The 27,401-nt window shown below is 43.7% G+C and overlaps 1 protein-coding gene across 1 annotated transcript in view; it reads left to right on the top strand.

The window, feature by feature from the left end:
* SAE1 (SUMO1 activating enzyme subunit 1) overlaps positions 1 to 27,401 on the top strand; it is a 294,712-nt gene that overhangs the window by 56,726 nt on the left and 210,585 nt on the right. Inside the window, exons 3-4 of the mRNA XM_078661014.1 lie at positions 14,373 to 14,546; positions 19,235 to 19,377. Coding sequence (XP_078517140.1) covers positions 14,373 to 14,546; positions 19,235 to 19,377 — 317 coding nt within the window. The remainder of the gene's footprint in view (positions 1 to 14,372; positions 14,547 to 19,234; positions 19,378 to 27,401) is intronic.

Genomic DNA, 27,401 nt, shown 5'->3' with positions numbered 1-27,401 from the left:
GCATACTAGAGATGGACACAGCTATAATTGCGTCTTTAATCGAACATGGGGAATACATATGCATATTAATCATGCACACATAACATATGATGTAGGACGCGTAGGGACACAGAACATGGCAAAATTTACTTTTCCACACTGAGAGAAAGGCCTATTTAAAAAAAAAAACACTGGGAGGGGGGAGGAGAAACACGAGAGACGGCCTGCGGCCGTCAAAGTGAAAGTACGAGGAAATATGCGACACGGCGGGCAGGGGAGGGGGCGGAGCGAGGAGAGCGGCATGAGGGTGTGAAGCAGCAGGGACCTGAGACGCGGCCGCCTTTGATGTGGTAATGCGAGGCAGGCGGCTGGTGGCATTGTGCACGCGCTTTCACATGCACTGCAAGAAATCGCCAGTTAGGTAAACTCTCGATAAGCCCCTATATATCTCGCTCCCGCTCAATGCGCATGCGCATTGAGATAGGTCGCTCGACCTAAAAAAGAGGCCACAGGTTGGTGGCATCTGGGGCAGACATTTGGCTTATCGGGATCCATTTTATGCAAGAGCACCAGTGTTATGTTTGTGTGGTGTAGGAAATGGAAATGTGTGCGTTTAAAACTGGCATTAGTTGATACGGATTTCAAAAGGACTCGTAATCTCCCATTGCGCATTCTCAAGGTGCACCCCCAGGCAGTCATGGCTTTGTAGAATAGACAAAGCAAATGACATCCCCTCCCCAGCCCCAACAAGTACCGAACGGTGTGCAACTCCCTCGGAACCTCACTGTTTGAGGTCCTTATCGGCTTAACTATAATGCTAACACTAGCATGTTGTAAGAACTGCCCTGCCCCCAGGCCAAAACTACTCTAGACATCTTTGAAGTAAATACATTCCTCCTTGGGGTAGATGCCCCTCAGGGTCTCCCACCCACCCTCATGCCAAGGGGGTAACATCATCGGGATCCTCAAGCACCCGAAAGCCGTATAGGTTTCAGAATAGGAATTCCCTGGCAAAGGGGGCAAGTTTCAGAACCATTTTCATGGTACGCTCCCACAAGGAAGCAGTAGATTGAAATAGCCACCCGCCATGTAAGGGAAAGTAGTAAGGTATTCCAGAAGTGAATGGACAATCTGAGGCCTTCCGTGACCAGGCCAATGTTATACTGCAGGTGCTATTGTTACATGTGCGCCACCACCACCCCAGGTAACAAAAACCATACATTTGCACCCGTGCGACCATACAGTCAACGTCGCCGTAGAGAAGCACACACAACTGGAACACCAAAGATTTGATCGGGGACCAGATAGCTTGCCAAATGTATCCAGCTGCACCAGTCTGAGCTGTAGTGTACATCTTGGGGCCGTTAGATAAAATAGAGTGTCATCTGCATAAAGAGACACTAGGTGAGTAACATCGCTCAATCTAATCCCTTAGCATTCCAGAACCTAGACGACCAATCGTTCTACCATTGCAGAGCGAAAAGAAGCGGTGAGTGTGGGCAACCCTGATGCATTCCCCTGCCAATTATCAGAACATAATTTAGCATACTGCACCCTAGGCGTGGGAGCTGTATGGTGCAGATGCACCCATGCACAAAATTGAGGTTCAATTCCCAGTGCCCCCCAGCACTCGCATGAGGTACTGCCTGTCAACGGTGCCAAAGGCCTTGTCCGTCATGTATGATTTGGTTAATTACAGAGTGTAACCGAAGGGAAAGAACTTTACAAAGTATCTTCACCTTTAAATTGATTATGGTGAGTGGTCTCTAAGAGGATGGGTCGGAGCCATCTGAGCCTGGCTTTAGCATCATAGGAATACAGCCCTCCTGCATGGACCCAGGGAGTACACCCGCAACTTTAACTTCTACATACACCTCCAACAGGTGCTGGGCAAGAGAGGGGGAAATGTTCTGATGAAACTCCACAGGGAAGCCATTGCTACTCAGCGTCGTCTCCTGGGCAATTGCTGATGTGCCGCCTGAAATTCTTCAAAGGTGTGATCCACCTCGAGGTCTAAAATATTGGTCTCCTCCAATCGAGTGTTCTTCAATGAGGTCAGGAATGTGGATATGCGGTCTAGGTTAGGAGGATGAGGACTGTAGTACACCTGCTCCAGGTACACGTTAAAAATCTTATCCACAATGCCCCTCTGCGTATATATGTCGCTGTGCTGGTGAGGTTGAAGATGGAGTTTGGGGGAAAGAGCAGTCTCTAGCCATAGAATACAAGCCAGTAACCTCCCAGAGCTGTCACCTTCTGTGGAGAAGTACGTATTATGCGTCTGAGAAGTGTAATTAAATTTCCTCGAGGCGGGGCTATTATCCCTCCAAATATTTCACAATCCCAGATGGGTGATGACCTCCCCGAAGGAGGAAGTCATACTAGGCTTAGTGTTATGTCCAGGGGGATGTAGATCAAGCTCCCTGTTCAGGATGCAGTTAAAATCATCAGCCCAGATAACATGACTGTCCAGTGCGGAAGACAGTACACCATGCACTCTTGGGAAAAATCGCCCATCATCAGTGTTGGGACCATAGGGTATAACAAAATGACTACCTCTACACCATCTAGTCTATCCTGGATAAGTAGGTAACGCCCCTCACCACCCGCCTCCATATATTGAGGGCAAACTGAACCCCTGGAGCTATCCATATAATAACACCCCTAGAGAATGTCAAATAATCTGCATGGTACAGCTGTCCCCTCCATTTTTTGGCCGGTTTACAAGCCTCTGCCTCAGAGCGGTGTAAGCAGATGATGTCCGCAGCATGTCGCTTGAGAAAGGAGAGAACCATATGGTGTTTCTGATTATTGCCCAGGCCCGTAAATTCCTGGAGATGAGCTTGTATGCTCCGGTCATACCCATTATGAATGAAGGTGTGCCTGGATACCGCTACATCCCTCCCCGCAACCTGATGGCAACGACCCGAGGGTCGACATCAACCTCCCACCCCGCCGACAGGTATAACAGAACCACATCCTCATACAAGCCCAAAAGAATTGATGTGCTTAACGTACACCCAAACGCCGTGCCCGGACACCAAGAAGTGTTAACTCAATTTGTGAGTGCCCCTGCTATCAAAGAAAACACAAACCTCAACATACTATAGTTTGAAAAGAAATGAAAGCCCACCGCCTTCCCCTCAGGAATTCACACTCCCCAATAAAGGAAGCAGAGGATAATGGCTAAAGACAGGACCCGGCAGCCTCCGATTCAGAAGGAGAAGAAGTCACCACACCCTCCCAACCAACCATTCCACAGTGGTAGGGGGATACACCCTGTGTGTCCAGGATACAAACTGATGTTGTGACAGTAGGCCACCCTCCTCCTAAAAGGTGATGGCGCAGAAAAAAACACCTTGTAAACACACAGAAATCTGACGAGACCATTCAAGGAAACACAGTGGTGGATACAGTGTCACTATATTGGGAAGTAGTGTCAGTAAGCCCACCTCCCACCTGCTAGAATACCGAATACCAGTGTCTTGGGCACCAAGCATGTCTCAGCGGCCTCAGAATTTATAGTGGCATCATCCTGGACCACAATGCGGGCAAGACTTTGGGTCTCCAGATGGCATTCGCCTCTATACCTGGAGCGTCTAGCCACAAGCCTCCCAGTGCGGGTGCAGAAGGGGTCTGCATCACCCAAATGGCACACAGGACTCCTGTCTGCTATCTCCAACCAGGACCACATCTCCTCGGGGCTCTAAAGGAAGGGTAACTTTCCTGCCGCAATGACACAGAGCCGCGCAAGGTAAAGGAGCATGTACTTAGGGGTCGATTAGGATGGCGGACGGACCTGCGTCCGTCCGCCACCCCCGAGGTGAAGGGACCGTCCGCAGGGACAGCGGCGTTCCCTCCGTTGGAATTAGGATGTGACACCACCCTGGCGGTCACATCCCGTATATTTAACATTGCGGCGGGTGCTGCTTTAAGCAGCACCCGCCGCAAAGCAGCACCCGCCGCAAAGTTAAAAATGCATGCTGTGCATTTGCATGCACAAAGCGGGGTACCATAGGTACCCCCCACGTGCACCTCCCACCCCCCTTCACCCTGGGGGCCCACAACGGGCCCCCAAAGCAAAGACCGTATGCCTTTCCACGGCGAGGCATTGGACTGCCAGCATCTTAATTAGGTTGGCGGTGTCTCGCAGACACCGCCACCATATGTGAGCACTTTTTCTGCCGGTCGCGAAGGCGACCGGCGGAAAAGCGGCGGACGGTCTTGCCGTCCGCCGCGGACCCCCCAGCCATCCTAATGTGGCGGGGGGGTCATTTCAGAGAGAATGGCGGACGGATTGCCCCCGTCAGCCCTGCGGAGGCAATCCGTCCGCCATCATAATCGACCCCTTAATGACCATCTCCCTCAACTTCTTCACTTCCAAGAAAGATTTGCTGCTCTTGCACTTTTTTGTATAGTCCGGATAGATTGCAATATTCTGTTTTTCAAATTGCAGGATGACCATTTCCATGGCGGCGCTCAATATCGCGTCCCTGTCCCTATAATTTATTATTTTGGCAATGATCGCCCACAGAGGAGCAGGAACCAGAGCCCTATGCGCCCTTTCAATGAAAAAATGTTTGGAGAAATCTTTACGCAACAGTGTGTGTCGCACCCAGTTTTCCAGAAACTGCTCCACTGACTGGTCCTCCACCCTGTCAGGAAAACCCAGTAGGTGCACATTATTTCAGCGTGAACGCTCCTCTGCGTCCTCCTCAAGGTCTTCCAAGGTGTCTGAGAAGACTGACTACAGGGAGACTTGTTGTTTTATGAGACACACCTCTGCCTGCAGCGACGTGACATTGGTTTCTGCGTTCTACACTTTGTTCACGACCATGTGGAGGTCAGCGCGCAACAAGTTAACCTCAAAGAAGACTCCCTCTATCTGCCCTTCAAGCGCTGCCCTAGACCCGTGGATGCAAAAGCATGCTTCATTTGTTCCTGTTCTGTGCACTAACATTATACGTTGGTTGTGTATTTTCCAGGCCGATATAGTAGCTGGGCCGTCATTAAGTAACATTCCTGTTTTTATTTCCCTTATCTCTGGCTTTTCAAACCAAGAGTATGTGGCTCTTTGGGGCACCTCATCCTAATGGAGCATGAAAAGCAAATTTATTTCTCTTCTTAAACTGCACCTGAGTATGCAACCAATGCTATAGCTACAGATTTCTTTACTGTTTGTTCATTTTAGAAATGCAGCCCTGCAACTGCATGCTTACCCACTGAATTATTTAATGTTTTAAATCACTTTTTTCATTTTCAAAGTAAAAATAGAGGCAACGACTCCTGTGATATGTTTCAGGCTGCGTCTTTAAACAATAACAAATGTTTCTCTTATCTGTCCTTTCAAACTTAAAGTATGCAGCTTTTTTTGAGCACCTCACGTCGTAGAATACGAAAATCAATTAATTTCTCTTTTAAACTGTGCCTCAGTTTATATTTTAGTCTCCTTTCTATAAAGTGGATTTAAGCATCCTTTGCATACAACAGCTACTACAATACCCAAATGTTGCCTCCCAAGTTGTTTTAAGATGGCCTCTGCTTACATCTACTACTCCTGCACGGGAATCGCCAACATCGTGGGCTAAGCCTCGAGTGCCTTTTCCCCCACAAGCAGAAACAGGCTTGCCGTAACCATGCATATGTGTAGTTAAGGCAGTGTGTGGTCTAGATACTGGGATGAGCGGGCTCGGGAGAGGAAGAATCTGGAGAGGATGCTGTATGATGAGTGGGGCTGGGGCTATATTTTGGGGGGTGTGGTAGTTTTTAGGGCTAAGGGTTGGGGATAGTTTTAGGGCTTGGGGGGTTGGGGTTGGTTGGTTGCTTCCTGCAGAACTTTAAGGTCCTGGCATCCCTAGACTTGTTCCGTAAAGGTCTGAAAACTTGGCTCGTCGCAGAAGCCTACCTGTAACCCTTCATCTGTGTACACATTTCACTCTGCTGTTTTCCATCTTATGCGCCTTGACGCCTCCGGGCAAAATCGCGCAGTATAAATTCCACATTCATTCATTCATTAATTGGGAGCGTCTGGGTTGTTTTTAGGGCTCAGGGGAGGGGGTTAAGGTTGTTTTTAGGGCTCAGGGTGGTCAGGGTAGTTTTTAGAGCCCCAAGGGGCTGGGGTAGTTTTTAGGGCTTGGTGAAGGGGATGGGGTAGTTCTCAGGGCGAGTCGGGATAGTTTCTAGTGCTCAGGTGGGTCTGGGTCGTTTTTAGGACTGGGGGAGGGTAGTTTTTAGTGCTCCGGGGGAGTCGGAGGAGTTTTTAGTGCTCAGGGCTGGGGGCTGGGGTGTGAACCTTATCACACATATTCCTTTACCAGTCATGCCTTTACCACTAAATTGTGTGGTAAAGTGATGCTTTGTTCAGAAGCATTCAGTGTTCGGCAACCGTTGTAGAGGCACATGTGGTTTAGCCATGCGTGCCTCTGTCATACCACAGACAAACAGAATTTGTTTGATTTAAGGCTCTGGAAATCAGCATCCAATATCAATGGCTACTCCTGCGGGAGAACTCTTTTCTGACTAAGGTGTAGTGCATTTCTTCCCGCATGCACAATGCACTTTAACAATATTACCATTTAGACACATTAAAATATAAATAAGAGACACACTTCAAGTTTAATACACCATCAAGTTCCTATAATTCTTTTCTTTTTTGTTTTTTAAATGTTAGTAACAACCTCTTACTATTTTGGATGTAAGCAGTGTTTTGCTTATATAACCTCCCCTAACCAAGACTCGCTCCCTAAACATAGCTGCATTGTCTTTCCCTCTATTGCACCCTGTTCCTCATATAATATGGAGAAGAAGTGGCGTTACAGCCTAAGCTGCCGACTTTAAAACTGGGGAACCATGTTCAAATGACAGCTTACAATTTTATGATTTTGTAGAAATAACTTAATCGTCCTGTGAATAAAAAAATAAAATTTGACATTGTGAAATGTAACTGGCGCACAAGTAAAGCGGTAAAATATCTGTGGTTTGGTTTGCACTTTATAAAACTTTGAAATAATATGCCTATCACCTGAGTCAAGTCTGCAGCAATTTGCACAGAGAGCTGTAGGGCAGTGGAAGATAGTATGCCACACTATCAAACAAATAACATATGCCATACTCTTTTTTTAATTTTTTTTAATTTATTTTAGAAGTTTTAAATAGCGCTGGCCTGACCCAAGGGTATCGGAGGGCTTTACAGAGGGTACCTTGCAGAGATTACATCAAACGAGACAAGAGAACAACACAATAATAATGCAGTGCGTTGTTGAGGGGGCTGCTTTGTAGTCAAGGGAACATCTGTTTCGTAGTCTCGTGGAATTGATGTTGGAGTAGTGCTGGGTGTCTGTTACCCCGTTCCGAGTGCTCCTGTCAACTCCCTAGGGCACGATTGAGGAACAGGATTTTGAGTTGGCTTTTGAATTTTACAACAGAGGGAATGGTTCTGATGTGAGGGGGAATGGAGTACCAGATTTTGGGCGGGCTTCCGGCGAAGGTTTGAGCCGCAGTTTTTAGTTTTAGAGTTTTTGGCGGGCACATTCTCATGTCCCCATGCTCAGATGCTGCAATACACAGTGTGCTGTGTTTATTATATTTCTCCTTACCAACTGCTTTTCCCAAAATTGGTTACCACAAATCACACTTCTCTTCAACCATAGTTAGGCGCTCAAGGTGTGGTACAATCTTTTCATATCTGGGTGCTCATTAGGCCTGTTCACTTGACATTATATGTCACTTTTATACACCCATCTTTAAAGTTGCTTTCTTCATACCTACTCTTTACTAACACATTTTTGGTGTTTCTTAGTTGCACCTTCTATTATTTGCAACATTGTTATTACTGTACTTTTCCTTTTCCCGTTTTTAGGTCTCGCCTGAGCCAGCGCATGCGCTGTTCTTGCGAGACATTTAGTAAGTGGGCTTTAAAAATCAGACCACACGCTTTTGCGTGTGGCCTAAAGCTTGCGGTTACGCGCAAAGGGCGCCATCTGGCTTTCCGTCATGGCTCATTAAGTGCATCGCGCCAATCACTTTCATTTCCATGCTCCTCCACCCCCTGTTCTCTGCTCTCACTCCTCTTCCGTCACCGGGCTACAGCTTATGTGAATAGCAAGCAGCTGTTTTTATGCGTGGCTCACCACAAATGCATTTTTGCGCTTTAAACCGTGCCACTCCGTGCGTTGCGATACTTATTCCTTCTGCCATTTTACATCCTCTTTCTAAATTCAGACAATAGTGGCATCTACTAGCACTCACTGTTCCTTCGTGTCTGCTATCCCACTATTGTCATTTTCTACATTTATAAAGACAGACGTTCTTTCGGTGTGTAGCGCATCTTGGATTTCCACACGACCAAAACGTGTTTTTTTCGTTTGATGGTGTCACATGAGTCACGGGCTCAGAACGAGTGATCACACTCTCTTGTTTCCTGGTTTCCACTAATTGGCAGCCAGGCTTTTATTGTGTTCGGCCTTTTACTTAAGGACTTGCCCCACTGCCGAAGACTTGCCAAACAAAACACCATCTCCTTGCTTTGCCTTGGAGTAAAGCTATTAATGGGATGTGACCGTGCCCAGAGGAAGGTTAGAGCAGATTATGCGCACAGCATTTCCATTTAGCTGGTCCGCCACACACTTCCGAGTACAGAGTCCCTGATTTGTTCTCCTTCACATTCCTCAGACCACGCGCCTGTGTCCTGGTGCAGCCCGCCTGTCTGGGCCTTACTGAGAAGCATGAAATGGCTGTGTGTGTTTCTTCCAAGTATTCACCACACAACACAACTCCGCAACCACGTGCTCTCATTGTTCTCTTGCAGGAACAGCCAACTGTCCCCAATCACTAGAATTCTATCCGTTCAATTGATTCTATTGTCTCTAACATAACAGATGTGTATGTTTCATTTCACACATATACTGGAAAATATTTTTTGAAAAGTAAAAAATTAAACAACAAATCAATGCATGCATAGTGAATACAATACTTCAATTGAGCAATATCTGTAGTGAAATCGGTCAGAGTCCAGCTGTAATGGGGCCAATAGTCCACATTCCATTACATACAATTCCTATCAAGTCAATAGAAACAAGCATTTAGGTCTCGCATTTGCGAGAGTTTAGGCTATTTGCATTGTAAGTGACAATGCCTTTTATTTATGTTTTAAAAACCAACACATAAATAAACAGCATTGTCATTTGCCAGTGTGCCAATATCCACCTTGTAGCGTTTCTCATTACGAACGCACTGGTTGTATTAATAATGAAGACTTGTATGAAGCAATGCAGTCAAAGATATGATATATTCCTTTCCGCTTTCTGGCTTATTCACCACTACATACTGGAAGTCATCCACCGCCATCCATATCAGAGCTTCCCATCCCCTTTTTCCTCCAACGAGTCTTAACCCACATGATCCTATGGTTTGACAACCTGAAGCGTCCTTTCAGCCTACACTCCGAAGTTAGTTGATAATTATCAGACCGTTTTATTTATTTTGGTTTTTGTGACACATTGGCTATTCTGATAATGTGTTTAGACATTTTGCTTTAAAAAAAAAAACTAACACTTTCCATGTGCCTATAATACAACATTACATGAAAAAACAGTAACAAACCTTGAATTCAGTTAGGAAATTATATATTTTTCACATTTGTAGTCATTCTCTTAAACGCCCAGTCACTGTGGCGACTTCAACAACTTTAAAGCACATTATAAAGTATTTTCCCTCTAAAGGACAAGACAGACATTGTCCACTGTCAAGAAAGGATGATGGCTTTTGTGCTTTTATGTGGAAGCAATGTGCTACAAGTACATATATGCTAACTACTAGTATTACTAACGGTCATTAGTTGTTATTGGGATTCTTACGTCGCTCACATTCAATTGAAACTTATTTCTCCACATGCTCACTTATAGTCAGCTGCTTCTTTATTTTACACAACAATTTCTGTTTTGGTCAGGGTTACATTTTCTTTATTTATTTTATATCCTTGCCATTTACACTATTTAGGGTACACAATTTCAAAATACACTTCGACTTGCTTATGGTGTCTGTTCTTCTTTGGATACTTGTTAACGATCCCTGGCACAGTGTTCCTTTTAGATTTGATTAATTTTAACCATGCCTTGACGTACATGACACTGGTTTTATTTTCTCACACATACCTATCACCCCCCCCCCAATGCAACTTGGGGGTATTAGTAAAGCAAGATTCCTCCTAGATGACATGTTATGTGCAGTTGGGGTACACTACTTTAAGGCCTTTCTTGTTTTCTTTTTGCTTTCTCTAAATAATATTGAAGCCCTATCTTTAAGAATAAAAATCACATCCCCTTTCCCTTTAATACAACATTACATTAAGATCAGCAACAGATGTTTAACTTAATTTTGAGCATTTGTTTCTTATAGGGCGATCGTGCAGCCACAGACTTATTGAATGTTTAAAATTAGTTTGTTCGTTTTTAAAATGGGTTCCGTGTTTCTGCATGTTTGATCTGTGGCCCTTGTACATGCTAGCATGGTTTACAGTGGTTCTACGTTTTCTAGGCCAATACTGCAGTTACAAACTTGTTTGTTGTGTTATTAGGTCTCGCCTAGGCAGCACTTGCTCTGTCTCTTTGAGACATGCTGTATTCAGGATATGGGCGTTAAACTCTGCCCATGTTCCACCTATGTATTTTATTGGCTCCTTTCAGTGTCTTTTGTAAATGTTTTTTTTCTATGGCTAATTCATTTAGTAGTCCCTCCTTAGTACTCTTTTTCTCCTGTTGTAACCTCCCATGTAGACTGCCCCTGTTACATGTGTTGTTTCTCAGTATGTTTTCTTTACAGTTTGTGAGCACCACTTTCCTAATTACTTTCTCCTAGCAGCTGTTGCAGGCAGGATACGCTCTCCTGCTTTTACAACCCATCCTGGTTTTATTTGCTTTGGTTCCATTTGCTTTATTTTGCAGCGCTTCATCGCACAGGCGCTTTCACTTTAAATTTGAGCCCTGGCGAAACACGTGGGCCCCTGTTTGAGTTTCTGAACACTTTATTTGCCCATTCAGTGTGGCCATCGCTCTGCTTCATCACAAAGCATGGCCGAAGGGCTTTCTTTAGTTACGCAGGGCGCCACAATTCAGCCACACTGGAACGGCGCCGCTTTCACTTCAAAATTCAGCCCTGCCGGAACACATAGGCCCCCGTTTGCAGACGCTTTATTTTACACATACAGCACTTGCATCATGGCCGCCTGGCTTTCTTTATTTATGCACAGACATGATGCTTCCCCGGGAGTCTTCCCTCAGATCCTGGTACCAGACAGCGAGCACCGCATCAAATGAAACCGAGCAGGGATGACAGACTGGAGATTCGAAAGAACAAAGGAGGCAGTTGAGTAGGTCACATGACTTGTTCAGTTTATATTCCTCCTCCCTCCCTGGACTGTAAGCTTCCTTTCTGGAGAATTGTGTGACTTGGGGTCCACAAGCAAGAACATGTTATGCAGGAGCTTCGAGTGCGGATTACAATACCCATGATGCAAAGCTGCTTGCTAGCTGTAGCTTTCTGCAGGCGCAACCACAATAAGCAAGGGGGTGGGCCAGGGCAGGCCTAAAACCATTTCTACTACAGTTTTTAAGTGAACGGCTGCATATAGGATAATAGTTGTACAGGGAAATCATAAATGGTATGTATCCGCTGTGTTTATAAAACGGCATTGGTATCTTTTCAAGACAAAATGTTAAACTGAGGGAGGGTTCTCAGTTTATGATGACAAGATGGCACTAAAACTGAAATTCTTTTCCCCATTGATGCGCAGTACTAGAATTGAAAATCAGGAAGCGCTCATCTCCCTTTTTATGAGACATTTTTTTAATAAAACCATTTGAGACAGACACAAGTTTGCTAAAACATCAAAGTGGGTACTAGCAATGAAATAGAAGACTTTAGGAAGGATCGTGATCTACCAATGAGGCTAAGGGGTATATGGATAGTCTGTGCCAATTACATATTAATATTACACTTTCCCTATATAAAGTTTCAACGTTTATCTTGAGTATTGTTTCAATTTGTAACTGATCCCAATGCCTTACGTAATATTTAGGCCCCTTCTTGAGTAAACATAAAAAACAAGCATTGACAAAGCCAATAGGGTGTACTTATTTAAGAGCTATTGATTTGTCAATGTTTTAGCTATCTTGTACAGCAGTATGACTGCTGTGCAGTATGGCTGAGAGGCAAGCAAAACAAAAAGACATTATGATGCGGTCAGCGATGACTTTGTCATAGTGCTGTTAAATCATTACTTTCGACCATGCTGCTGTACAACATGGTTTAACAAAACACTGACAAAGCCAATCGTCCCTGCGTAGGCGCGGCCTATTTGCTTGACCACTGTTTCTTCTTTAGCTATGAAGCATTTTGTTTCCTGAAATTCGGTTAATTCTAAACTTTTCCTATGTACATGCACTTTTTTTCTAAAATAAATACTATAAGTATACTGAAAGTTAAATGTATTAATTATAGTGATCTGATCCCAAAGTTTCTGTCCCTTACTTTCCCTCAGTCCCATGCTCTTTCTCATTTCTTTTTACATTTTTATATTCCTTACTCCTTTTTTTCATACCTAATATATCGACTTTTATTTAATTTACAGGTGAATCCCGGTACCCCTATTTTCTTTTAGCTTTTACTGGTAACTTTTTTCTATTTATATACGTGGTAAGCTAATTACCTTAATTTTCCTTACACTTACCTTTGTCTTCCCAGAGGTTTTGCTTCCATTGCTTTTGGTTTTCCAGTTTAATTACACCCGAGATTTTTGTATGGTATGATAATTAAATGGGGAATAATATGGTCCCTTCTGATTGCTACCTTTCTAGGGCCATTACAGTCTCTTTCCCAGTTTACCTCATTCTATACTCTTGTCTGGCTTTGCTGTAGGCATATTTGCTCCTTTTAGCCCCGCAGTCCTTCTTGGATTGCATATGCAGTTTGTTTATGTCAACCTGAGATCTTGGGGGTTTCTTCAGTATATCAGTAGTTCATCTATATCTAATGATAGCTTATCTTCTATTTCCAGGATCACTAAACTGCTTTCGGGCTTCCTCTGCACCCATTCAGTTAGTGGTTTTATCATTGGGACAATCAAGAGTATGAATACATCTGTTGGGAATGCATCTATTCACTTATCAGTTCATATCCATTAAGTTATGCTAAGCAGTTTATATAAAGTTGCCCAAACAGGTTTTGTAATGTATTTGATATTAGCCTCCTTGAAACTTCCCTTGCTTCTGAATCACTGCAGTTGGTGTCCATTTTAGATGTGGTGGGAGAAGACACTAATTGTAACATAGAGACCTATGTGAAATTGGATGGTACTATTTCTTTTAAAGCTTTTTCAGTTGCCTTGCCCCCTGAAACTCACTGGGTCGTAGGGAGCATGGTTAAAGATGTACCAGTTCAAATTAATTGTAAGGACGAACCCTGATTCAAGAGAATTAAAATTGACATTTGAAAGGGCGATTTAGAGCCACGTTCAAACTTATGCATTGAAGGAAATTCTGTTAAAGTAGTAGTATCTGTAGGTCATGGACTCTCCCAATAGTTGTTGACTGATATGGTCAGCAACTGCCGGCAACTGGCCCACTGAAAACCACCACCCCATTCCTTTACCCTCCACCCCATTCCTCTTCCCCCATTTCTGTACCGTCCAACCCATTCCTCTACTTCATTCCTCTACCCTTTACCCTCTACCGTCACCCCATTCCTCTGCCCTCCACCCCCATTCCTCTGCACTCATTCCTCTACCCCATTACTCTGCCCGCATTACTCTACTCTCCGCCTGCATTCCTCTACCCTTCACTCGCATTCCTCTACCCTCCACCCCATTCCTCTACCTTCTTTCCTCTATCATCGAACCGCATTCCTGTACTCTTGTGGGAGAGGTGTGGCGCCGCGGCCAGGGCGACTGACGCTGGAATCTGGGGACCACGGTTCGATCCCCGGCTCCGGCGGCAGGTTAGCCCAGCACCATGTGACTCTGGGCAATAGCTCGCTTAATCTTCCCGACGGCCCCCCAGCGCCTAGAGACCCTTACGGGTGATTGTGCGCTTTACAAATGTGGACTTTACTTTACTCTCCACCCCATTCCATGCAAATGCGTGTACTTGCATAGAGCCATGAACAGCAATATGATGGTCAGGGACAATAAATTATATTGTTTTTAAAATGTAGTTCATTTTCATTTAAATATTATCGTCCTCCACAACCAAATTGTTCAGTGTTTTAGCATGAACCCACTTTTTTGATTGTTACTGTTGAAAAAAGTGCCCCCTTTAATTCTCCAGCATATTCTCTGATATAGGGTGGTAACATCTGTTAGTCATTTAAATTGGGTAAACATGGTCATTTTTTTTTTAAAGTTAACTCTGGAAGATACCCGAGCACAGTTCCTGATTCCCAAGGGACCCTTGGATCGTAACCGGGCTGAAGCCTCCCAGGAGCGTGCTCAGAATTTAAATCCCATGGTTGATGTGAAAGTGGACACTGATACTATCGAAAGCAAGGAAGAAGAATTCTTCACACAATTTGATGCTGTAAGTAACTATTAAAACTTCACAAAAGTTGTTCATCTTGCGCGTTGGATTTTGAACAAAGTGATAGCAAATGTTCTCAGGAAACGTTGATTTTTGTCAAGCTAATATTTACAATATTTTATGTAACTATAGAAGCTTTTTGAAGTTTGTCTTCCTGGTGTAACTATTTAACTAAACGCTAATATCTGATATTATTTTGTGACATCTATACTCCACTTTGTAATTTCCCTTATCCATGGTGTATGTTGTCTTGAGGTAACATAAAGGCTGGTGCTTTTACAAACCACACTAAATATGTTAATTTTAAGAAGTGATGCAAAACCAATCATGCTTGTTGTATGCTTTCCCCTAGGATCTAAGTGTGTACCAAGATCATAGTATGCCCACAGTTTAAATTTTTGTTTTTATTATTAGCAGGGCCACTAGAATTATGCGATTCTGAGGCAATGGTGTTTTTTGTATGATTGTGAATTAGCCACATTTACAACGTGTATCCATCATCCGCTGCATAATCTGCAGATTTAAAAAACAAAGTTGTATCTTGCTCAACCGCATCAAAAGTTACAAAAAAGACTGCGATGCATGTTCCCTCACAATGGAAAGCCCTTCTCCAATATTGACTGTTCACTTTTAAATTGCTTATTTCAACGTTTGGGGTTTATCTGGACCTATGAGTTGTTGCCCAGACAATGTTAACATGACAAAATAATGAAGCCCTACTGTAAACAAAATGTGCTGCATTATCCCACATAAATTGTGTTTTGTTGCCACATAATTTACCCTAATGCATATTTTGGTCCTCCCCTTCTCATTAATTCCAGTGGCCTTGATTATTAGCCATTATATAAGCTGCATTTGTTTTTTGCGATTGAAGCATGGCTCAATGAGGTCTTCAGTCATCCGCTAGGTTTGGCCTATAGCCATTCCCTCTTGAAGGTTGATATGTCAGGGGTGTACGTTAAGGAGTTGCATTAATCCATGCTGTAAATGAGATGAGCAAACAACAGCAGAAGTTCACATGAAACTCATTAAATATAATAATATTGGATACATATAGCAAAATTTACTGTAGTAATTTTACAATAGTATAACAAAAACGGGGTAGCAGATTTCCAGTGCAATGATGCAAATTATAAAGTGCATTCTTCATCTTATGCAAACATTGTATAAAAACAAAGTGTTCACAGTTACCCCCATGTGAACAACAACCACAACCAAAAATAAAATGAAACAAGTAGTTAGAAAATCATAGGTATGTTGATCTTCAAACAACTGAGAAAGAGGTCCTATTAGACCAGACACTTAGTTGCCTAACCACACGTTGTTATGGTGTAACAAAAGGGTTGTTTGCCAGCAGTGTAAATGACATTTTGACCCGAGAAGGGTCTCATGAGGACAAACAGACAGATGGCCTGGGTGACTGAACCTAAAATAGGGTTTAACGGCAAGCAGTCAAGAAAATACTGCAAGTGAAGAGTGAACAATCGTCTGGTGAACTGAACATAACAATTCTTAAAAGTGTGGTACCCTTGAGGGAAGCTGCTAGGTGGAGAAATTTCTCTTACGTAGGACATGAACATTAGTGCCCCCGTAAAATCCATTAGGCGTTTAATGGCTTTCTACTTATTTTTAGTTTTGCAAGCACCTTTATGCTAGAGATGTCTGTACTGTAGTGATATCTGCAAATAGACTGTCAGACAAATCTAGCTCACGGATAAAGCATCAACAATGGTGGAGTGTCAATGGCATTACTTGTGAGAAAGCTTGTTGGCCCACCATTCCCCTTGTTCACATCAGTGATGGGATGCATATCTGCTTGGCTGGACAGCCCATTTGGCCAAGAGATTGATTAACCTCCTCTATAGTCTTGCAGAGATAGTGACCTGGAAGGTACATGGTGATATGGTACAATTATAAATCACCAAACACCACTGTAGTGTAAGATATCATATATAACTCCACTTATTTGTTTTTACTAAAATGTAGATATGCCTTCTCACAAGCTAGGAGGATTCCAACTTTATGCCAAGGACAAGGTGTGTCATTACATGGTGTGTTTAAAGTACAAGTTTGCCACATACTCAACTGGTTTGGAGTAGAAGGTCTGCAAATGAACCACTCAGCAGCGTTTAGGATATTGTCAAGACTACAGCCTGAAAGGGAAGCCTTGGAGACTGTGGCTCCCCCAGTTTAGTGGGCACCGAAATGGAATAGTTGATGCCTATTTTAGAGAGTAGCCTACAAAACCATCTGGCCAGAGTAAGGGCACTAACTGCTGGTGGGGTTTCCTGAAGTAAATGAGAAGTTGATCAGTGAAGGTTGGTCTAAGGGAACTAATGCGTCTTTCGCACTCCTTAAGGCAGCTAGCGATGGGAGAGGTGTGAGTGCTTCGGGAAATAGGGGTAAAGGAGTGGAGAGGAGCTGGTCTTTGTCCTTTGGGAGTGGAAGAGGACTCCTTCAGGAGTGAAGGGGCATTGAAATACAGGTAAATTCTTAATGTTTAATACCTTGAAATCAGAAAGAGGAAGACAATTACTTTGGTAGAGAGTTGCTTCAGATACAAGTCCGAGTTGGAAGGCTAGGCTGAGATGACATAAGAACGAAGTTGATGTCCCACATGTATGTGTAGCTAGGGATGGAGGCAGATTTTACTCATACACCTACAAACCAGAGACTTCTTGCACAAGGTAAAGGAGTTGAAAAGAGGGTGACATAGCGAAAAAATGTTGATTGGCTTGTAGTAAAGGTCTTTTTCAAAAAAGGAGGCACGGAAATTAGCCAAAACAAGTGAAGTGGCATGAAGTAGATCATTAGTCCCATCCAGCAGCGGCCAGCACGGATCGGAGGTAGAGGGCGGGGCAGGAGGGGGGTGGACGCGGGGGAAGTGGGTATTATAAAATAAAAACATACCTTCTCCCCGCGTCACTCCTCCGTAGTACTCCCTAGCTGGCCTGAACAGGAAGCACACCCAGGCCCCGAGTCAGCCAATCACAACACTGCTTGGAGGAAAAAATAGTGTTTAAAGGACAAGTGGTGCCTGATAACAGCAAAGGTGAAGGAGAATGTGGGGAATTGAGGGGTAAAAGGGGAGAAAGGCGAAACCCAGAAGAGGGTTCCAGTCTTGGAAAAAGGCATCTTCTTACAAGACATCCGAATCAGGATGACAGCTCACAAACATTTGAAGCTACTTGTTGTCAGGAGGCAAAACATTTAACCTCTAATTTACCCTAGATAGAATAATTTTATAAGCAGATCTGAGCAGCCAGCCAGTAGTCGCTGAAGTTGTGAAGGTGACAGGAATACTAATCGGCTACAGAATGGTAGGTTTGAAGGGCTTGCTCAATGCAAAGTCCAGGCCAAATTAAAGTCTCAAACAGAGTCAACAGACTGAGATGATGAAGATCTATACTGATTCATTAAAAATAGTTTTTTAAGATGGAGTTGTAAAATAAGGACCCTGTTGTGGAAAATAAATAAAGGTAGAAAGACCAGTAAGATACCTCATATCCCCTCCTATGTAAAGGCCATTTGGGCGAACAAGACGGCAAATTGCATGCTTGAAGCAAAGCTGCACAGCAGTGGATCAGTGATTTTGTTCCCAAACTCATTAGTAATGAATTTGCATGTGTTGAGGAAGACTGCATTAGAAGTACTCTTGGCCATAAGAAATCCCTTTTCTATGTCTACACACTAACGCATAGGCTGTTCTAGTTCTTTATTCCGTTTCCATTCATACACTGTTAAAACCTCTAAGTTTGGGATTACAATCAATCCAGATTGCTAAAACACTCTAGAGGGTCTGTCCTTGTTGAATAAAAATAGAGCATTGACCGAGCACAGACAAAAATTCATGGTACCAATCCTGTTTTAACAGTAGTCACCAAAAATATTATTTTGAGGAGTCTCTGTATTTGGTGTTTATTTCTATTGGAACGTCTTGTGTTGTCATTCACAGATTAACCTTTAAAACTAAAAGCAAAGGCAGTGGTCTCCATTAAAGGATTGAATGCTGTGGGAATATCCTCCTATAGCCTCCCATTTTATTTTTGCGAAAGCGGCAGTACATTACAAGGCAGCACCTACAATGCACCAGCTGGATTACAAACCCTGTCTTCCCAGTTACCATCACAAACCGCTACAGACCTATCCGTGTACAGAGAAGATAGTGATAATGTCCTTTAATGAATTCTAAAAATAGTAGACGTGTGCTTGAAAAGTTCAGTCTGTTAATACCCAACCATTTACGTCTGGGGTGATTTGTCCTCTTCAATTTCCTAGTTTCAAAAGATTCAGTGCTACTGTTCTGGGCTTGGGAAGATATAGTTCTGAACCCAACGGAAACTTTACAAAGCAAAAACATCCTATTACAACATGCCAGAGGAGGGTCTTCTTTACATATAGAACTGACATTTGAAAGCGTAACCACTTGCCAATGCATGTAAGCAAAAAATGATAAAATCTTACAATTAATATTGGCTGATGTTTTCACTTAGTGGCTGTTGCTCTGTTTTGTTCCACAATCCAAAAGAACATACTTACTACAATAAATTGAATTTCCGGACGTTTAAAGTTTTTGCGCTCTATTTTTTAAACAGTTGTTAGAGTATGCAACAACGTTTTGAAAGTAGAAGCCCTATAGCTTTGACACGGCTACTGTAGCTCACCTGTGTATTATTCATTACTCCCAGGTGTGTCTTACCTGCTGCCCACGAGACGTAATGGTGAAGATAGATCAGATTTGCCACAAAAACAACATCAAGTTCTTCGCTGGAGATGTCTTTGGCTATCATGGATTTATGTTTGCAGATCTAGGAGAACACGAGTTTGTTGAGTAAGTAGTTTTTGGAATCGTGGAATACCTTGTCCAGCAAAAAAAGAGTTCTGTGTACAAAAATGTAATTTCATCAGAAACGCAAATAGCGATTAGTAAGCATTAGGTAAGTATGTAGGTCTGGCATTGGCAAACTTGTTGATATGGTTATTTTTTTTTTTAATGCAAGCCTATGCCCAAAAAAATGTAAAGGAAGGGAGAAAAGAAATCGTGCCGGCCATACCTCTGCAGTAAAAATGTTACCATAAAAAACGAGCATCGGCAATGTGTTATACTCCTGTTGCTCACCAGTTTTGCTGCTGTTCAGCCCAGCTAAGAGTTGGTGGGGTGAGGTAAATTGGAGTACATTTAAGTGGGGTAGATTGGAGGGGCGTAGAGTGTCTTAGAATGGGTGGGCAGAGAGAGAGGAGTGGCATATTGTGGAGTGTCATAGAAAGGAGTGGCATTCCGTAGAGTAGAGTGTCGGAGAATGTAGTGGCGTGGCGTGGCGTACAGTGGAGTATAGTGGAGTGGTGTAGACTGGCGTAGTATGGAGTATACATGGTATAGTAGCGCACTGCCGTTACAGACAGCAAATTTTCAATTGAAATGATCATTACATTTGTACCACGCTTCAGAATTACAAAAAAACAAACTTAATTTGTACTTTCCTAATTCTGCTATATTTTAAAATATGAACACAGTTGAGTTTTGTTGTGTGGTAGATAGAAGTATTTAATTTCCCAACTATATTGTCACATGCATCCTCTCACTTTAAAGTCAGAGCAAGAAAAGAAAACGTCAAACTCCCTCTGAAGACTGAGCTTGACATTTGACCTCAGTCTATGACTGCACAGCAAATGTGACAAGGTAACGTACAAGAGTTAAAGTTTAGAGAAAATGAGCACTCTGAAGGATACAGCAGTAAACAAGCAATGCTCCAACGGGCAGATTATCTCAATCTGGACAGCCTAACACAAATAAAGGCGGCAAATAGAATGCAAGTAAATGTGAGTTACAAACCACAAAGCTAATGGTCCGCAATGGGCAGAATGCATTCCCATGGAAATTTTCCGAATGCCCACAAGACGTTTTTAGCACACCTTAACAGCTTCACTGTCTGGAAGGCTTCGACCTAAATAAATTAACCATTGTACACAATTTTATTAGAACAATACAGGTTCTCCCTAGCAGGCTGATGTACTGTGAACAGTTATACATACCCTTTTCAGTTTTAGTGCATGTAACACTAAAATGTGTGTTTTCTATTTTATGTTTTTATTTATTTATTTCCATTTTTTGTATTTTTGTGAGTGGCATTATATTCTGTTTAGAATGTAACCATTGAAAAAACACAGCTATTTCTAAATCCACAGACTATAGTAGAGAAAAGATTTTATTCTGTGCAACCATTCTGCATACTAGAGTTCATGTTTCACGTGTTATCAGTCCGGTTTGTTCAATCTTAACCTCTTGAGTGCTGTTGACGTACCCTCAATGTCGAGCGTGCTCTTTGCACTGTTGACTTGGAGGTCACATGAAAGCACAGAGGCAAGGAAAACCCTCTGGTGATGGCTTTTTAGATTGAGCCAACCAAACAGTAATGCCCTACCAGACAGCACTACTGTCTGGTTGCAAATGCCTAATTGTGGGCTTACTAAGTACATACAGGCACTTGCAGTCCATCTATTGCATACAATTGGTTGGGTTACTGTCACTTTTTCATTTGCCTGTTTCTTAATCTTGTACCAGCTTGTCAATCTTGTGTTTGTTCCTCCATTAGGGCATAGCCTCTTTACCATCTCTTTGATGGACTCGCTTCCCTGCTTCAACTACTTGTTTTTAGGTAACTATTTTTTGCTTCAGCACTCCATGAGTGTGCATGTGTTTCCCCGCTGTCTCTCCCATGTGCTCCCCCGCCCTCACGTTGCTCTCTCTCGTCCATGTGCTTCCCCCCCACCCACACTTGTGTTGCTCTGTCTTGCTTTTGTGCTTGACCACAGGCTCCACACCCCCACCCATAGGGTTGCTCTCTTTCACTCGGGTTGCTTCTCCCTCTGCCTGCTGTGTTGCTTTTTTCCTTTTTTTAAAATATTTTTATTATCACTCAGTTCAAAGCATAGACAAAACAGATAGTAACTTGGAAAAATCAAACCATTGGCTAGCATATTTTAAGAATACACCAAATAACAATATGAGCAAGCTTGTATATCAGAAGGCAAACCAATAGTAATTGAACAGTGAATCGAACAACTATTCTAAACTTCCCAAATGGTCAATCATAGGCTGCCAGATTTTAATCCCAAATTGCTTTTTCCTCAAGGATTTAATCCGATACAAATTATATTCTAAATAAAACAAATTATAAAACTTGGCCCGCCACATCTCATATGAGGGGGCTTCGGGCTTCAACCACATAGAGGCAATACATAAGCGGGCAACTGACATAGCCATAAAAAAGAAATATCGATTTGGATAATACAATAGCTGAGTATCGTTACCTTTAGATATTCCAAATATCATCATCTCTCTAGATATCACCACTTGGAAATTGGAAACATTTGACAAAAATTGTGCAATTGATAAAACAAAAGATTTCAATACAGTGCAGTCAAAAAATATATGCAAAATATCCGCATTGTCAGCTTGACACCTATAACATTTCCCATTGTGGATGTTACCCCACTTCATCATCTTAACCGGTGTGTGGTATAAATTAAATACAGTTTTATAATGTTGAGACCGTAAGTTAGCTGTCAACATAATTTTGGCAGCCATATTAATTGATTCTTGAACAAATAGTTCAGAAATACCAAGTCTAGTACTCCACTTCCTCTCTTGTAACTCAATATCATCGCTTAATGTACTTAGCAAGCTATTATATAAAGTCCCAATCCTAACAGGTTTATTCAAACTTTCAAGAAGATTGTTAGTGGCTAAAGGTCCTATATTTGGATGTTTAAAGATAAAATCCCGTAACTGTAGATATTTAAAAAAAATCATGCTGAGGAACCGCATATTTAATTTTTAAATCTTCGAATGAAGCCATATTGCCTGCATCAAACATACTGCCTAAACAGACAATACCCTTACCCGCCCATGTCCGCATCTTGCTGTCCCAAAATATAGGTGGAAGTAATTCTATTGAGTCACAAGGGGTATAAAAATTAATACGTTTAAGAGAAATTATTTTACGTACCCAGGACCAGCCTTTAAATGCTGTTTATATGACCTTAAACCTAGTACTTTTATAATAGCTTGGTTCTAAAAAGCGCAGCAGCGTTTGTCGAGTTTGGCTGCCCAACAGCATAGAATAAATATTGGGGCTTTCAAATGTCGGAGGTTCCTCCCCAGTCACCAGTATTTTAATGTTCTGGAGAAGGCAAGCTAGATAGTAAAACGCAAAATTTGGAACACCCCATCCACCTCTTAAGGGTGGGAGTGTCATAAATTTAGACGCCCGACGAGGAGATTTCCAGCCCCATAGAAATCGATTGGAAATAGATTGTAACTTCATTAATTGTACTCGTGGCAGCTCCAGTGGCACAGTGCGAAAATAATAAAGTACTTTAGGCAGAATAGACCTCTTTAAAACATTGTCGCCCCACCAGTGACAAATGAAGGCATTCAAGCTTTTCCAACTGATGTTTAACTGATTGTAATATATCAGCCCAATTAACCGAAACTAACTCTTGGAGCGACAACCTAATTTTAATGCCTAGATATTTAGCCTCCTGGGTAACACGTGCATCATTATGGCATTGTCCAGCTGTACATACTACTTGAGTTTTAGTAATGTTTAATTTATACCCAGACACACTGCCAAATGCTCGTTATATTTTCAATTTCAAGTAGGGCCTGTTCAGGATCAGATGTAATGACGGCAATATCGTCAGCATAGGCTAACACACGTGTAGGAGAGTAGGGTCTGCAATCCTATGATCACCCAGATTTTTGCTTTTTGCTTCACTGGTTTACGACTTTCCCTGGCTGTGGGCCTGCTAATCAGACCCACAGCCTAGCTGTTCTCTCTAATCCAAATTGTACCCAGGTACTGAATTGGCACTGGGCCCTCAAGTCCCTGTAACCAGGGCTGAGGTGCATCCAGAAGTCTCCCAGGGGCTGCAGCATGTATTATGCCACCCCTGGGCTGACTAACTAAATCTGACACAACTGGCTGCACGACAGCTGGGGCAAGGTGGTGTAATCACCCCTTGCTTTAGATATAGTATTCCTATATCTAAACCTAAATGGACACACAGATCTCCTATCAGTCACTCCTATGGCAGGCCTTAACAATCCTGAAGGCAGAGTGCTTGGAATCGGGTGAGATAGTGCTCTGGCATGAGCTGAGCCTGTCTGCGGCTTTCGGGATCTATCCCTTAGCCGTTTCCATGATATCGCATACCATATACTCTAAGTGCATTATAATCCTCGCGGTTATATGCCAACTCTGGTATCGCTTTATCAAAACATGTCGAGTAAGGTGTCATACGAATTGGAATACTAACCCCTCGCCAATTCTGGCGACGGGGTTAGCATTCCACCCTTCTAGAGGGACACGACATGGATGTAACCTGTAACCCTGGTTAAAGTCAGACAGAGCCTTAGCATCCACAAAATGGATGCTGCCACCGAGACACAAGTCTGCCCTCCTGCTGCTGGGAGTCCTCCCAGAGCAGGAGGCAAGGACAAAGGGTTTCCTGCCAGGGGCGGTGCCAGCACCGTCCCAGACAGGGTTTTGTGTATTCCAGGTAGGCAGGGCTACAGAGGAAGGTGACTGCAAGTGGCACCCCCGGTGCTCACTGTGCATAGGCCGGCTTGAACCAGTTCCAGGGGCACACCAGCCCCTGAGCTGGGGAAAGCCCGCCAAAGGAGAGGGGTGTAACCACCCCCCTCCTGGTCCCACCCATAGGGCAGGACTTAGTCGCGTGCCAGCCCCCTTTTCCAAGATAAAGGTAGGAGCAGGCCCCCTTCCAAATTAGATCATCTTTGGAATCAAGACACGACTTTCTACGAAAGGACATCAAGATTTCTTATTCAAGATTCTCCCTTGTGACTAAGGAGTAGTCACCCTGCATCCGCAGGCACCATCTTAAGAACACTGCGGTCTGCTGCAAGTCCTTCCTCCGGAATCTGACTGCCCAGCTCGACGAGAACCGGCTTCCCTGGCACCTCTGACCTCTACCCACCTCTACAGCCAAGCTGAGAACCGTGGGTGCGACGAGACCTCGAGGGACCGGCCATCTTCAAGACTGCACGACTTCTTTCCAGCACGACCGCCGAGGGATCCTCTGGTGAGTGCTTTGGGGTCCGAGAAGCCCCGACCCTGAGCAGCCCCAGCACTGAAGTTCAGCCTCCCAGCATCTCCACGATCTGCGTGGGGCCCTTCTGCTTTTTGCTGCTCACCGCGTTGTTTGGATACTAGCTGCTGGCTTGTGGCTTTCTTAACGACGCCCGACGACATCACTGCTGCTGGTCTGGTTGCTCCAGACTGGCCCTTGCTCCCTTCCAAGAGAGGAGCACCCCGGACCCTCCTGGTCCACTCCAGACGCCATTTTAGGTCCACCGCGTGGGCTTGAATTTGCCAAGACTTGTTGCCCCAATCCTGGGTCCAGCGACGTCGACAGCATCAACCATCGTGGGACAGCTCGTACCTCCATCCTGGTCGCCGACAACGCCTCCTGGTCCGTGAGACTGCAGAGCACAGCGTCACCCACTCACCTAGTCGAGGTGACTACCATCCGGTGCCCTCCTGGTGCCACCTGACTACTGGCTAGTAGTCACGAACTTGGTCCCCTCTGCTTTCAGGTGTCATCCATCTTCGATCCAGGCTTGGATCACTCGAACAATCTTCACTGGTCGCCTGCCAGCAACTCCTTTCCTTCAGGCTCCTGGTTCGTCAACGGAGAATCCCGACGTCTTTTCAGACCTATGCAGCTGCAGCCCCTGGGCTAGGTAACTTCGGCATTTCGGTGCCTCAGCATAGCCTCACTATCCAAGGGTCCAGATCCACTTTCGTTTTTGACCTACCTAGTCAGGTTCGCCCGAGAACACTAACTTTGTGAATTCTAGTTTCCATAGACTTTGTCCCGCATCCCGCGTGAGAGTGCACACTCTGCACCCGAGTTCCCTAGGCCTCCTGCTAGTAATCTAAAGGTTCAGTAGTCCAGCCCTAGCGATCCCAAAGCCTCTGAGAATCGTTACTTACCTGCTAGTAATTCGCATTCCACTTTTGTAGTATATGGTTTTCCGTGCCCCTCGGGCATTTGTGTAAATTGTGCGACTTGAAGTATTTTTATAAGAGTTTTGTTGTGTGCTTAGCTCCCTGTCTCATAAAGAGCCAGGGTAGTCTTGTTATAAATAAATACACTGTTTATTTTCATAACAACTTGTGTGGTGTCCTCTCACTGGGTGTTCAAGGGGTAATGTGATGGTAAAACAGCTGGCTTAACACACCCTCTAGAGTCTTAGCCTTAGACTGCTCGTATCCATGCTACTAGGATAGCTGGTCTATAAGGTTGACTTACAACCAATCATCAATAAGGGTTGTTTGGACTGATATATAGTGATCACTAGAATAGTGAACACTGCACATCAGGCCAACTTCTCACAACACGTACATGGCTATCACCCACAACCATTGATGGTATACGCTGAGAAGCCGCTAGCATCTGCAACAGTGGTTCGATATAAATAGCAAACAGTAATGGCGAGCATGGGCATCCCTGCCGTGTACCACGAGTAATATTGACAACCGATGACTCCTGCCCCATCAAACAGATCTTAGCCCTTGGTCGTTTATACATAGTTTGTAGGGCAGATAGAAATTGGGGTCCAAACCCCATTTTACCCATAATAGCCCATAAGTATGCCCATGCCACGCGGTCGAATGCTTTTTCAGCGTCTAAAAACACCAAACCAACATTTTTATGAAGCACAGATGCATAATCCAAAACAGCAATCACACGGTGTAGATGATTGACTGTGCTTCGGCCAGGAAGAAAACCATGCTGATAATGAGACACCAATGATGGCACAGCTTGAATTAAACGAGAAGCAAGAATTTTTTAATAAATCTTAGCGTCGACATTAATTAAAGAAATAGGTCTGTAAGACCCCGGAAGGTGTGGGGGCTTATCTTTCTTTTTAAAGACCACGATGCTCGCATCATCCCACGATGGGGGGGGTTGCCAGTTTGAGCAGCGATCAGCGTAGCCAGCATATCGTCTTTAATAGTAGAAAATAACAAACAATATAGTTCGAGAGGTAATTTATCCGGACCGGCAGCTTTCCCAAGTGCAAGATCCTTGAGTGCCGTCTCGAGCTCTACCATCGTTATTGGTGTTTCTAACTCCTCTCTAATAGTGGACTCCACTGTAGATAGATCAAATCTAGCCACAAATTGCTCAATCTGATCGAAAGAAAGATATTCTTCGGTATACAGCTCAGTATAATACTGTTGAAAAACCTGTAATATACCATCCATCGAGTCAACCAAGTCACCCTGATGGTTCTCTAAAGCCGCTATGCATTGTAATGTCTGTCGCCCATGACGTCTTTGGGCTAGGCATCTGCCGACAGTCTCACCATACTCCTATCTCTCTGCTCGATGAGCTTGATACTGGCATGCTATATCGCGACTCCAAACACCATTAATCTTTGCCTTAAGACCTGCAACCTTAGTCTGTGTAAGATCGATATCGCGATGTGCTCTAATGTCCGAAATAAGTTGCTGTTCTGCATTTTTTAGATCAAACAACAATTTATCTATTTTCGTTTTCTGTTGTCGCTGTTGAAACCAACCATAACTACAAGTTTCACCCCGCAGCCCCGCCTTAAAGCTGTCCCATACCATCGCCTGAGATGCTGTGCCTCTATTACAATCAAGAAATTGCTGGGCCCAAACTTGGATATGGCATACATAAACTTCATCAAGTAGTAATTTTTTATTAAAAGAAAATGATCGCCGTCCCCGCTGTAGCTTAAGAAGAGGCAAATCTAAAACGACAGGGCCATGATCCGATGTGATTTGTGGCATTACC

The sequence above is a fragment of the Lissotriton helveticus genome, chromosome 9 (genome assembly GCF_964261635.1).
Source record: "Lissotriton helveticus chromosome 9, aLisHel1.1, whole genome shotgun sequence".
NCBI classification, from domain to species: domain Eukaryota; kingdom Metazoa; phylum Chordata; class Amphibia; order Caudata; family Salamandridae; genus Lissotriton; species Lissotriton helveticus.
This window is presented reverse-complemented; position numbering and strand designations above follow the sequence as displayed.